Source organism: Ciconia boyciana, chromosome 1 (genome assembly GCF_034638445.1).
Source record: "Ciconia boyciana chromosome 1, ASM3463844v1, whole genome shotgun sequence".
Taxonomy (NCBI): Eukaryota; Metazoa; Chordata; class Aves; order Ciconiiformes; family Ciconiidae; genus Ciconia; species Ciconia boyciana.
In genome coordinates this window covers 64948126-64962094 of record NC_132934.1, presented here as the reverse complement: position 1 = coordinate 64962094, position 13969 = coordinate 64948126, and the positions used below count along the sequence as shown (strand labels likewise).

Here is a 13969-nt window from a genome sequence, read left to right as displayed (position 1 = left end):
GATTAAATGACCACTGGGCAGAAAGCAAAAGTATCTACATTATAAAGGCTCTTTTGCATATTCAAAGATATGTGCTGATTAATGGAAACACAGAGACAAGCACTGTACATTCATATTTCAGCAGAAAGATCTTTTCAAATAGTTTCTGTAACCCAATAAAATTAGCATAACTGTTTCACCCTATTAGAAAGTCTAGAAATACATTTAGGAAGCCTTTTTTTAATTGTCTGCTGTTAAAACTTAAAACCAACAAGAGGTCTCAGAATTAAATAAGGGCTGCGACGAGAGATTCTCAATGACTTTCACTCGATCTGGTGGGATATCTTAATGGGACCAACTTTGCCATATACATGGGACATCCTGGAACCTCTGTTCCTTTACGGTGTTTCAGCTTGCATGCTTATGGTAAGGAACAGAAGAATCAAAGAAAGAGGACTTTTGAACAGGTAGGTCAGACACTTAGTTACACTGAACAGAGGTGGCACAGGGGAATGAAGCAGTTTCAGAGCCTGAGCGTGTTCCCTGTCATCTGACGAGAGACGCTGATAATCACCCAGCTCAGGACATATAGTTTCCTTCTCAACATTGAGTGCAGAGTCCCTCCAGGGATGACTGAGGTGGAGCTGCTGGAAAAAGCAGCTGGGAATACTAGGAAAATCCTCTTGGCTCTGCTTTAAGGAGGTGTGAGTGCCAGTTTTCCAGCTTCTCTGGCACCCCCAAAGCACATTAGGCTACTGCAGCTTGTTCCAAGGTTACATCTCCACTGGAGTCAGAAACAGAAGTGGGCACAGACAATAGCAGGCCACTCAGTAAGGAGAAATCTGACCGTGAGCCCAGCAGAGCAGTACCTGGATGTGCCAGATTGCCACGGGGTCTGAGCAGTTACTTCTGACCCAAGACTCCCTAGCTGGCCTGACAGTTATTTGAGAGACTGCAGCGCTTTAAGTGCAGAAGCACTGGGATGGGGGTACAGCAGGCTGAAAAGACCTTTTCCATAAAAGCCGCTCAGCTCTGTAAATACCTTTCTCCACCCCCCACTTTGTGGAAAATATCCTGAATTTGTAGTTAATATTTGTTTATCTGCACTGGAGGTTCCATCTGAGACTGGAGCGCAGTTGTTCCAAGCATTGGACAAACTCGTTGACTTCTGCTGGGGAGAACCATGCTGACACCTCTGTATGACACAGGATGAACTCGCAGCATGAAGGCAGGGCAAATTATAGAAGACAGTCAGTGGCAGTGACCTCTCTGCCCCTTAAGCTTTATGTTTTAGAGTCTCCTCCATTCAGACTACAACCCTGTTTGATCCTGTCAGTCACCAAAAAGACAGGGCTTCATACTGGGCCCTGCACTCTCCCCCCATCTTCCTGCTCCACTGCTTGGACCATGCCCTGGCCTCTTTCTGCAACAACCATTGGCCACCACCTTCACGCTAAGCTTGCTTGGCCTTTCTGTCACCTCAGATCATCAGTATTAAGGACTTCTAGCCAGCTCTCAGTCTTTTATCACCCTCTATGATTTCTTTCCTTTCTCCACATGCTGATGTTATCCATGCTGCACTCTTTCAGTCATAGACTTCTTGCCCTGCATTCCCCTATCTACTCCTGCCCTCCTATCCCAAATCCCAACTGACCCTTACCAGTTGGTCTCCGCTGTCTCACACAGCAGAGCATCTCTAATGGCAACCCCGCTGCCTGGCTAACTTTCTCCACTATAAACGCATTGTTCCCCCATTCAGTTCTGCTCATTTCCTAGACTTGCTACTCCAGCTCAGCTCCATTAAATCTCAGACTCACAGTCACAGTCACCTCTTTGCCACATTTGGCTCATTCCTCAGACCCTCCCACCTCCTCCAGCCCCCACTTCAGCTGTTACACAGGATTTCACCCAGTTCTTCCATGAGAAAAATGACAAACTATGATCTTCCTCTTCCAGTAGCTCTTCCTTCTGTTTCCACTTCCCCTCCTACAACTCCTTCCTCATTCTTCTCTCCCACAGATGAAAAACCTCCTATGCAGCTCTCTTCCTTCATTTCTTTTATTTGCCACTGAGCCAGTCTTATCCTATCTCCTGACTTTCCTTATGGCCATTCTTGTCCTCTCATTCTCTCTTCTCCTTGACCTCTCACACTCCTCTGTCTCTTTACTCTGATAACTCAAGTACCATTCGATCTCTTTCCTGTTAAAATATTCTCATCTCAAAACATTATTTCACCTTGAAACATTTATTTTCCTCTCTAAATACCGTGTCTTTTTCTCTCCTCCCTTTCATCACCAACCTCTCTGAATACAGCAGGTACAAACGATGCCTGGACCACCCACCCCCCACCAGTTCAGTGCAGCTTCCTCTGCCTTGCAACTGCTGCTGCCAAAGTCTCTACTTAACACAGTGGGCAAATTTCAGCATAGTCTGAATACTCTGTTCTCATCTGCTGCGGCATGTCGGCTACCTTCACTAGTCTCCTGTGCTGTTTTAACCTGAAATGGTGTCTTTCTTCAGCTACCATGACATTACTCACTTCTCTTGCACTGCCTTTGGATCTGCTCCTTTTGCATGTCCTCCAGAAGACACTTTTCCTCTCCCAGCTCTGCCGGAAGTTCATGGGGCTTTTCTCTTTCTATATTTCACTCCTTGGTAATTTCTATCACAAACATAGATTCCACTACCATCTCCATGCAGCAATTTTCAGATTCACTTCTCTAACACAAACTTGTCTTCCTAGGTCCATACCCACAGTCCCTCTAATACTCCCTCATAGACATACAGATATCAAACTGAGCTTATCGTAGCTAAAACAGTTCCTAATGTTCTTCTCCCTTCTTTACTATATGCTCTCTTCAGTAATTCCCCTCTTGATCATCACAGCTAACACTATTACTTTCCTTGTTGTTCTGGTCAACAACTGGAGCAACATCTTCATCTCATGTCTCTCGCTACATCCATAGATCCAGGGGATGTCTAAGGTTTGCATATTCTTTCTCCATCCGGGCTCTCATTATCTCATGCCTTTATTACTACAATATTTCTTCTTCTGACCTTTAAAAATGTGATCTTGCCCTCCGTGTATCTTTTCAGGATGCTGCTAGAAATATCATTTTCCTAACACATCACTCTGACCACGTCATTTCACTTAGCAGCTGTAGACTGCTGTCCCAATATCTATCTCATTAGTGTAATCTACTTGTCTTCATTAAGGAAATGTCAACTTCTTCCTACAGTCAACCAAAGAGGTCAATCCCCATCACCTACTCATTAATTTTTCAAGCAGACATGACCCATGAATTTTCTGGTGCCATCCCTCAATCTTTGGAAGACCATCTTGTAAACATCTGCACCTCTTATTCATTATCCTTCTTTACAACTCTTCTAAGAATCCCGCATTTCATGGTGCTTACAGGACTGTGTTTAGCCTGCTGGTGTTTTAAAACCACTACCGGTCACGCTGAACATAATTACCTTGTCATGTCCTTGTACCCTCTCATAAGGCTGCATTACTCGCCAATATTTAAAGTGCAGCAACATGTCAAAAGGACAGGGACGTTTTTCTGATCCATGATTAAGGCTCATAAATCCTACGGTAGAACTCTAACTGGTATTAATAATAATGAACAAAATCCCTATTATACTGCTACTGAGCTGAGGTATGAGAGATTAAGTCACCTGCCTCAGGTCATGAAGAAAGACTATAGCAGAGCTTGGACTGAATTCTGGCTTTGTAAGCCCTGCCCTAACTGCAGTACTACCTTTCTTCCATCTATTTTGGTAGTTATCTGCAAAGGATTATGATTTCAGCAGGCTCAGCTGGGCAGTTCTGAATATTTATTTGTGGAAGAATTAGGCTTTATGAGAAAGAAAATGGGGAAATTTCCATTTTATAGTCTGATTTCTCTCCTGCAGAGAAAATATGTTAGTTTACATTATTTTCATTTAAGTGGATTCTATTCTGAATGGTCTGTTAAGGGCACTTGGATGCCGGAATCCACATTCTTTATTTATTTATTCCTTAAAAACTAAGAAACACCATCTCATTTCTTCCTTTTGCTCTTAAAGAGGTGAATATGTACTCAAGGGTTCCAGCAACACTTTGTTAGCAATGAGCCATTAAGTAACTTACATTATAAATGATTGTCATTATTTTTGCAGAACCTACAATACATAAAGTCTTCCTCATTTACTGGCTCTGCAATAGTTAATGAACTCATTCCACTCTTGAAGTTATTCTGAGTGCACAGAAAGACTTTTTCAATGAGAAAAAGCAATATTAATATGGATTTTTATTGCTGGAGATGACAAAATAGTTCAGATCGTTTCACCTCTATTTAAGTAAAATAATCTTCTGTATTTTTATTTTTACAGTAAACAGAACACATCTGCACTCATGCAATCTTTCCTCCACACTTTTTAAAAAGTTTTTAAGCAATAGGCAGAAAGGATAAAAATGCCGACATTTCTCAAAAGGATTTGGATGCTCAATTAAATGAACAGGAATTAAGTATGCAGTCCTGCAGGCAGCTCTGCAAATACCAGTTTCTCTTGAGAAGGGCATGATCCTGTCATTTTTACTCAGGCAAAATTTCCATTTGTCTTCACCGGCAATTTTGCTCGAAAGCCAACAGCTTGATTGAAATTTGCCCTTTAAAACAGCATGATTAAAAACAGTTGCAGCTCTGTTAAATTACATATATGTTCTTAGTATTTTTAGCAGATATATATTATCAAACTAATTATCTCAGATGTGTCAGAGGAACGTGTCAGGTTCTCATTACTTGTGGTAGAGATACTTTTTAATGAATTGCTATTTAAGTTTGATGCAATTAAAATATTAAAATTGGTTATTTAAAATATGATGAGCCAAATCCTCCTGGAACTCACATGCATGAAACACCAGTGATTTCATCCATTAAATGATTTTAGAAAATCTCTGAACAAGAGGATGTCTTTGCCGTATCTTAGAAACGTGCAGTTGTTTGACTTCCAATCTACATCGATAGACTAAGAATAATTACGGCATTGAAAACGGTGAAGGCTAAATACCTGGGTAGCCTAAGATTAACTCAAAGGCTCTTTACTGCTTAAATTTCACTGGATCCCTCCAGCAGAAGTCTGCTGTGACAGAAGGGAACACAGACCTTGTGTTGGCCTTTCTATCCAGGGACAATTTTAACCTCAAAGGAAACACTAAAGGCCTGAACTTGCTGCATCACCACGTTCAATAAAACATCTACTATTGACTTCGCTAGCATCAGAATCAAGACTTCAATAGAGTCCCTTTTATAATGAGTCCATTTGGAAAACAGTTGGGATTTCAAGCACAGATTTTAAACAAAGCATTTGGATTCTTTAATGTATGAAGACTACATGAAAAAATGGCTGTCCTAATTTACCTAGCAAAACCATTGCATTTTAAAAGTCAAATCTACAGCATTGCAAGGTATTGCAAGTACTGTTACGAAAATAAATCTTTTTACTCCTAGAGATAGCTGCAAGTAGCCTCTCTTCAGGCTTTTCCAATTGTGTATAAATAATCCCTAGTGACGGCCGGAGTAGTCCTGTTAAGCCTTTCTTCCTCAGTTGTGCCGTGCATCTGACAAACCAAAACAGAGAATGCTTTCATCCCAGAAATCTTGCGTATTAATTGGGGTGGAGATAGGCTGCACAGGAATTACTTGCTTTTTTTTTTTTCACTGGTGGCATAGTATACTTGCAATAAAATGTTTTAAAAATAGGATTTACTATGACTTCCGCAGATATTGGGGGAAGAAGGAAGGCAAAAGGGGGATTGAAATAATAAGGTCATTGTAATTTTTTTTTTTTTTTAAATAAAATTGGATTCCAATGGCAGGCAGCAGAGCCCCATCCAGACAGGTTTAACTGACAGCCTTCCAAAAGCGAGATGAAAGGTCCTCTGAGTAGTCATTGTCTAAATGGAACAGACTCTAGTTTTTGTGCAACTTCTTCATCTACTTTATTGTACCTTTATAATTAAATGATGTAATTCCTTTTTTTCCTTTCTTGTTTTCCTCTTGACTAGTGCAGGAAAGCATCTAAGCAATGTTGCTGTAGGATGCAGACTCACTCTGGGGCTTCCCGGTTTTTCTCTGGGTCACTACGAGTCGTATACAAGGAGTTGTGAGCTGCTGATTGCCAAAGCAGGACATAAACTCTGCCTTCTCCCGGCCACAAATGGGCACTTACCTGCATTTCAAGTGTCTGCTTGCTTAGTGGTGGAGGTGGTTGGTTCACTGGGATTTTTTGGTGGGGTGAGGGAATGACACTTTTGCTAGAAACTCAGTGGTAAACAGGCAAACAGTGGATCTAATAGGATATAGGAAACACTATATCCAAAGGGGTGTTAAGCAGCAAGGCTATTTAATTCACGGAGGAGACTGGACAGACACCTGAGAATCGGAAGAACCTTAGAGTATTGCGCTGAGCAAACCCAGAGCCAGCATTTCCTGACTGCAAGGCTTTAGGGATCAGGAGTGAAACACTGGTCCCAAGATGCTAAAAGACTTGATCAGATGCGAAAGCAGAATCAGAGGACCAGCTTTGTAAGCTCTTTCTCTTTGACTGGTCCTTCTATACAAGAGTGCTTTCCTTCAGTCCAAGTAGTCCATTCACAGGAATAAGGATTATTCAGTTGAGTAAAAGTTAGCAAGACTGGGCCCTGGGTTTGCATGTTCAACTCCAATAATTTCTTTATTGACTGTAATTTCTGTTGTTTCTGGTTTGTTGGGGTTTTTTTTTTTCATTCATGATAATAAAGAGAACAAATTAGCTGCCTCATTTTGACGCAGCTTTAGAATATTCTTCAGGCCTTTGGTCTCATGCCTGCCTGCCTCTCCCTGAGTATGCTTACTTGTGACAGTCTGTTTTAAGTAATTGCTTTTTTATCTAACAGTATTATTTTGAAATAGGCACCTGGGTTCTATGGAAATATAAAAAAAGGGATAGGAGAAATATAAATAGGACCAATTATTTTATATATGCATTAGCATCTATTATATCTATCCATAAGAAATATGAAGTAACAGATCTCCAGTTTTTCTAGCAAAATCCAACATAAAGGTTTTGATTTATTTGCCAGAAAGTAAAAACTAATAAATACAGAGTAGAATTACAGAATTCTGCCTATTCAGAAAGAGAACTGTTTTTTAAAACCACTGGCATCAGAATACTGCCACGTACCATAGGGCCTGATCCGGCCACAAGCCATTGCCTACAGCTTGTATTAATTTCAGCAGAGTTCATAAGCAGAATAACTGCAGGGTATTTGCAAAGCCAGTTAGGCTCTTAATGACCATTTTTTGTTATCCTTTGATAGACAAACCTACCATTCTCAATACTAGAAGTTTTGCCTAGGGAAAAATGTAGGATCTGTCTCAAAATAAATGGATCACTTAGATCCTGTCCAGCTTACCAATTAAAAAACAAAACAAAACACCAACCCTTAATAGCATTTACATTCAATTACATATAGCATTACCCACAATATTTGGGGCCAGAACCTGCATTAGTTTATCCGGTTCCGGAAGAGGTGTGCTAGATTAAATTAACAGCCCACAGAGGAAGGAGAGTAAAAGGCCGATGTACCAAAGACCATCCTCTTTTATATGGTATTTGCTGTGGTGCTCAAACAGAGAGAGATTTCATCTGTGCAGGAATATGTACCCCAGTCAGGGTATTTGATTACTACAGGTAGAGAACATCTGCAGCTCTTCACATCTGCACAGGGCATGCTCTCCCAGGCACCCACCCCTGCAACCTCTAACTCCAGACGAGCGTCTGCCACAGAAGAAAAACTAGAAAAGCAAGGTGGTGCTGTTGGGATGAACCTCAAATGCCTGCCTCATTTTGAACTCATAGCTGTTCTCAACATCGGACAGCGACGGCAAAGGCACTTATTCCACTTTCATCATACAGCTGAGGATTCTAAAGAAACAGTCTAGTAGCTGGCCTTAGGTGGGAACAGGGACACTAGTTGACTACCCATGTAAAGCTGGCTCCTTTTAATTCAGTGATTGCAGCATACAAGGATTTTTAACAGACGAGTATTTTACGCTACTTTTTGGTAAGGGGAGAGTAAAATCCATTAGTTCTTTTGATCTAACACAACATAAAGTCGATGGGCAATCCTAGAATATCTCCAGTTTTATTTCTGAGCAGGTCAAACACTTTATTTTATCAAATTGCCATTATACTTGCTTTTCTATCTTTTAATCTGGAGGTGCCAAAGCAACACACCTCTATAGCATTAGTGCTAACACGTGTGACTCTTCATCAGGGCTGAGAGTTATAGTATAGGTAGATCCTCACTCCAAAAATGAACTATAATGTGGTATTCAGTGTTACGAGTCTCCCTCCTTTAACATTTCTCTCAGTGTACAATGAAGTTTGTTAAATGTGTACCGAAAACCTTTAAAGAAGGCAAGGAGTCACACACACTGATACTTGCACATACCTCCTTCATGTGCACAATTTGCACTTCTGACACTGGGGCAGCGACTCTGCGAAGTGGCTATCGGGCCATCTGCACACACATATGTCCAGGAATATGTGTGCAGGAATGCACGCTGTACCTGAGCCCGGGAATCCCTTGCTACCAGCTGAACGCTGTATATTTAGAGTTCGTTCACTACACATGCACGCACACACACTCTCATTCACACACTCATACACACACACACAAACACACACAGATTACAGCAGGATCTTTTGAAGACTAGCTTCTCCGGCATTTAACCACCTCAGCTTGAGTTTCCACATTTTCTTTATGGCTAACACTTAGCAGAGCTGCCCTTACACATAACCCAGTGCCAGGCAATTTCGGCAGTTTCTGGCAGGAAAAACGGACGTTCTGAGGACAAGGCAGGCAGTGAAAGAGGAACGAGTCTCACTTATTTCAGCATGAAAAACCTCTTTAATTACTGAAACTCCATTTGCCAAAGGTGAGCTCTGGTAACATGTTCACCCGCTGTCAAGGTTGAATTTCTTTGTTTATGCCCTGAGCACAGCGAGCACACATGGCAGAGCAATCCAGCCCTCCGCGGCCAGCTCAGCACGTCCGCGCCCTCACCTAGGCAGAGAAGACAAATCCCTCCCTCGGCACTGAAACCAGCAGCAGGGTGCCAGGGTGCTGACAGGCTTTGGACATGTTCACTTGACAATTACAAATGTGACTGAAGCCATCAATTCATTTCATAGGGGTCGTTAAATAGCAACTAGACATTAAAGGGTCACTAGCAACACAGACAAGATTCCAACTAGTGATCTAGGTTCCCTGCTACACCACCTGTTTGTACTGTTTCAGTGCAAGTCTATACCATGCTACTCACCTCTACTGCTCACTTTTAAAACATACGGAACAAAATATATACATTGGCAAACACATGTGAAAGTATATCCCTTGTGGATAATTAGCTTTAAGCAATAATTCTGCTTGCAATGTCTGAAGAGGGAATGAACACAGGCTATCAAGGGAGTTTGGGACAGAGAACACACTTAGAAAACAAGTATTTTTAAAGATTGCATAGTGTAAGAAGCAATGATTTCACTGTGATGGAAATAAACGGCTGGGGAATCATCTGAATGCAACAGAAGAACCATGGGAGGGAAACGTTATTTTGTTGTATGGAGTAACCATGCCGTGGGTAGCAAAGATGCTGTCATCCTTTACTGAAACCTTCATCACCCTGCAAAAATATACATCTTTTGTAGATGGGATGTTTAGGCTAGGTTTTATGCATATCTCCCCTTCCTACACTTCGGATCAAAGAAACATTTGAGGCAAACTGACCATCGCCTTGAACAGGTACCTTGGGGGAAAAAAGAAGAAGAAGGACCAAAAGACAAGAAAAAACATAGCACAAAAATGCTACAGGCAAACAGATGCATCTCCACCCCAAGAGAAAATTATTCCTTTCTAACACTCCTAATAAATTCATGTAATGTTTTGTAGACATTGAAAATATTCCAAAACATAGCTCAGTGTAAACAGCAAGCTGGGTTTCCTCCTGCTCTTTAGTGTTTCTCTTTGTTTACTCTCCATTTGAGGACAGAAAAAGCCTACATGTGAGCACTGCAAATGGTGTATTTCGGGACTGATGGGGCATTCGGTAAGGGAATGATGAAATACAGACATATGTAGCCTCCAATAAAATAATATGTACTTTGCCTGAGTCACCAGGGTCAAACAAAATTAAAAAAAAAAATCCAATTTCTGCTTTATTAATACTTCTTATTTGTATGTGGAAAATAATCTGATACCATGGTGATGGGCAGACTATATTAAGCTTAGAGAGACAGACACAAGAGAGACATTCTGGGGTGTGTCTGCTCTCACCCCCACTGCCTTCTTGCTCCCAAACCTCATGCCTCAGCAGAAGAGACCCCATGGGAAACTGCCCTGGCAGTGCTTCGGGAAGCGATGCCCAGCCAGGCCAGTTCACCCATTGCAAGGAGAGGTACTTGGCTAGAGATGCCAGCTCCCATCTGTGAGCCCAAATGGCTCTGCTCAGCTTCTGCTCAGCTCAGGAGGGCCTGGCACATTCATTTGGTAAAAAACAGCCCTTACCTTTGGCAATCAGCTCCTCCAGCTCTTGGTCGAATCCTTGTCGGTGGCATTTCCTCCAGAGCCCCATGTTGGTCGAGTTGTACTGTCTGTTGCACTCGTCGACTGCGCTCATAGCAAAGATCTGCCTCCTGTTTCTTGCCAAGAGGAGTTTCCCTTCCCAGCGGTCCAACCTAGACCTGCTGGCCCTGAGAGGCAGGTTGTTGTTGGAGTTATAAATGAAGCCAGGATCATTCCTCTTAGTGGTGATGCTCTTGCACCTCTCTCTGTGCTTCCTGGCATCAGTTTCGTACCAATGGTCAGAGCAGATTGCCACAGCCAGCATGCCCAGGGCACACAGAGCTAAAGAGAGGCCAGCATACAGCAGTAACCTTCCAGCAGCCATACCTCAGCTTCACAGAAACACCATGGACATCTTCACAACAGGCAAAGCCCTTGAGCGTGAGACCACGCAAAAGCCTCCGGAGCAGCTGCTAGGTGTCACTTGGCAGAGACTGCCTCAAACATCCCCAACTCCTGTGGCTCACATCCACGCTGCGGAGGGATGCTGAGAGCGCTACAAAGTTCTGCCCTGGAGGCAGTCCTGAAGTCTCATCTGCCTCTTCTCCTCTGTGGAGGAGACCTGGAGAGGAGAAACACAGCCTTCCACCTCGAATGGGAGCAAGCCAGCGACCCACCTATATAAAGATGTCCTGCTCCCCTCACCACGAGCACCTGAGCGACAGGGGCTGAAGGGATATACCCCCCCCGAAGAGACCTGAAAGCTACGGCTGTTTGATCAGTCCATTAATCTCTTTCAATCTGGCCAGCTCGGAAATCCAGAAGAGATGGCTTTCAGATCAGCCGGCTCACCACAGCATCATCGCAGGACAGAAAAGTTCAGCAGCTAGAGCTCTCCCGCTTGCAAGCAGCCGGTTATCCCGGTTTCAGGAATGGGTGACTTGCCTTTTCTTTGTCAGTGGCTCAGCAAGAGCATCATCGTCTGGACGGTGGGTCGCTTGCTTGGGTTTAAAGCGGGGTCGAAGGGGAGGGAGCATGAGGGGGGAGCAATCTGTTGTTGCTGCTGCTGCTGCTGCTGCTTTAAATCGTGGCTAAAATACAGCCTCCCCGGCTGGAACTGCAAAGGCAGGCAGGCACAGGTCTCTCCCTCAGCAGACTTCGCTGACGGTCACTGACACCTTGGCTCCAGAGACACCTCGGCTTCTCTCTGCCAGCTTTGCCATTCACTCGCCTGCTTTTGTCGTCTGCGCTGACATCCAGGCAGCGTAACGCCACGACGCCTCCTGCCCCGGAGCGCCCCGGCAGCGCTTGGGCTCTCCCGGCGAGCGCGGCGCGGCAGCCTCCCCGCTCCCGGCCCGGGGAGAGGCGGCGGGGGCGGCCGCAGCCCCGGCAGGACCCGCCGCCGACCGCGCACCTCCCGCTAGGCAGCACTGGAAGCAGTCCTCGGCCCCAGCATCGTTTTTCCACCACCACCCCCCCCCTTCGGCTGGGATCTGAGAAGCTTCCTTCGTCCCCGGCGCTGGGATGTGTTGTGCACAGTTTTCCTAACACGGCGGCACGTTAGCCATCTGCAAGATGAAGGCAGGCAGGCAGGGCTACGGCTGGCTGAAAGGATGCTAAGGAATGGGGAGGGGAGGGAGGTCGGGGGAAATCACACCAAAACAAACCCGGGGGGGAGAAAAAGCCACACACCTTACACGGGGAGAGGAAAGCAGCCCCTAACTGTTGTCAACAGCTTTCGGTCTGCACCGTTTCTCTGCCATATGGCCCGATCTCCACGTCGGAGCTGAGATTTTTAGCTCAGCAGCTTCATACGAATCGTATCCCCAGCATCAGCAGTTATATATTCAGACATATTTTTTTTCTCCTTAAATTTCCACTCTCTGTCTCTCTAATGGGAATAACTCACCCATCTTGTAGAGATCAAGTGCAACAGAAGGCGAGCTGGAGTCCCCAAGCTTTAGAAATCTCATTTCACCGTTTTCAACCCAAAAAAGAGCGAATCCAATCTTCTGTACACCTGGGAATCTTTCCTTGTTCAAACACCGAGCCCTGCAGCCTTGGCTAAAGCCTACAGACAGAGAATACAGAGCGCTGAGCCAAAAGCCAGTGATGTCACCCATGCAACGTGAGACTCATTTCTTATTTCTCTAGCCTCCTTAAAGATAAACTGCACCACTTCCCAGGCAGGAAATGTAGAAGCCTTACTGTCTTAAGAGGGGAAAATGTAAAACCTGGATTTAACTGGATCCTGCTCATTCTTGGTCACAAGCCCTTACATTGTGTCAACCAAATCCAAGACAAGCGGAGCTGTTTCTTACTGCACCAAAAAATCCCACCCTACTACGTAACACTGAGCATGAGCTTGAAAAAACCCTGGATTCGAGACCTTCTGTGTGATCCAGAAAACTGAGGCCTCCAGACTCTGAACTGTAGTGTTTAAAAAGGAAATAAGGACGGTCATTTCCCTTGTATCAAAAAGCTCTGGGTCCTGGCACATCCTGATCTGTGAGTACCACAGCATCCTGGAGCTGGCAGAGGAACCTAGTTAGCCCCATCCAATATTTGGCTGCCACACACCAGCGACTCCACAGCATGAATAACAAGCAACGCGGTCGCTCTACTGCACCAAAAAGTCCACAGCCCGATGCCTCTCCAGGGACAAGTGCCGCAGAAATCTACATCCACGCTGGATCCTACCAGCTTTTGGCCCCTGAAGCCCAAGCTGTGTCATCTGAATAGAAAATAAGCACAGCCTTTATTGGAGCCCCTGGCCTGGGGATAGCCCTTGGCCCCAAGACGGGAGCACCAGGATTTTGCTAGTTTTTAACCCTAGCCACACAAATTGTACTTGCTGCAGTGGGGAGAGCAGAGGGGGTACATAGTAGCTCTTTGTGTATCAGAAATACATACCTGGATTTTCTTCTGGAATACAGCTGCATCAGAAAAAAACCCCACACAGCTGGATCCTACCAGGTTTTGGCCCCAAACTAAATTGTATCATCAAAAAAGGCAAGATGTCTCCTTCCATTTTACCTGGCAAAACCAGGTCCTAAGTCAGCTGGGATTTTCAGCTATGGAAGGGCATCTCTGCCATTAAACCATTTTTGGTTTGAAATATCTAACCCCCTTGCATGATTAGGAAACTCGCAAAGGAAAGTCAATCATCCAAACCAGAGACATTGTGATCATCCGCATCCTCTGAAACAGCTCTATCACAAAATTTCAATGTCATGTTACGAATATTAACTGCATCTGGAAAGCTCTAGATAAAGTTAATTGTTTTACAGAAACAAGGCACTGGTTTAAATTTTTTTTAGCAGTAACTTCCCTTTGTTGTTCATAATAGAGGCAAACATTTAAGGATCTAGGGCTTTTTAAAAACAGTTAAGCACAGGT

The 13969-nt window shown here is 44.0% G+C and overlaps 1 protein-coding gene across 2 annotated transcripts in view; it reads right to left on the bottom strand.

The window, feature by feature from the left end:
* The window catches only part of TMEM178B (transmembrane protein 178B), a 225095-nt gene extending 212474 nt beyond the window's left edge, over positions 1-12621 (bottom strand). The window contains exons 1-2 of one of the 2 annotated variants that reach the window (XM_072849656.1): positions 12263-12621; positions 10574-12138 (exon numbers count right to left, since the gene is read on the bottom strand). In XM_072849656.1, coding sequence (XP_072705757.1) covers positions 10574-10955 — 382 coding nt within the window. In that variant the 5' untranslated portion in view covers positions 10956-12138; positions 12263-12621. Of the gene's footprint in view, positions 1-10573 lie in introns of both variants that reach the window. The other variant, XM_072849645.1, reaches the window with a different exon arrangement.
* Positions 12622-13969: the final 1348 nt, after the last annotated feature.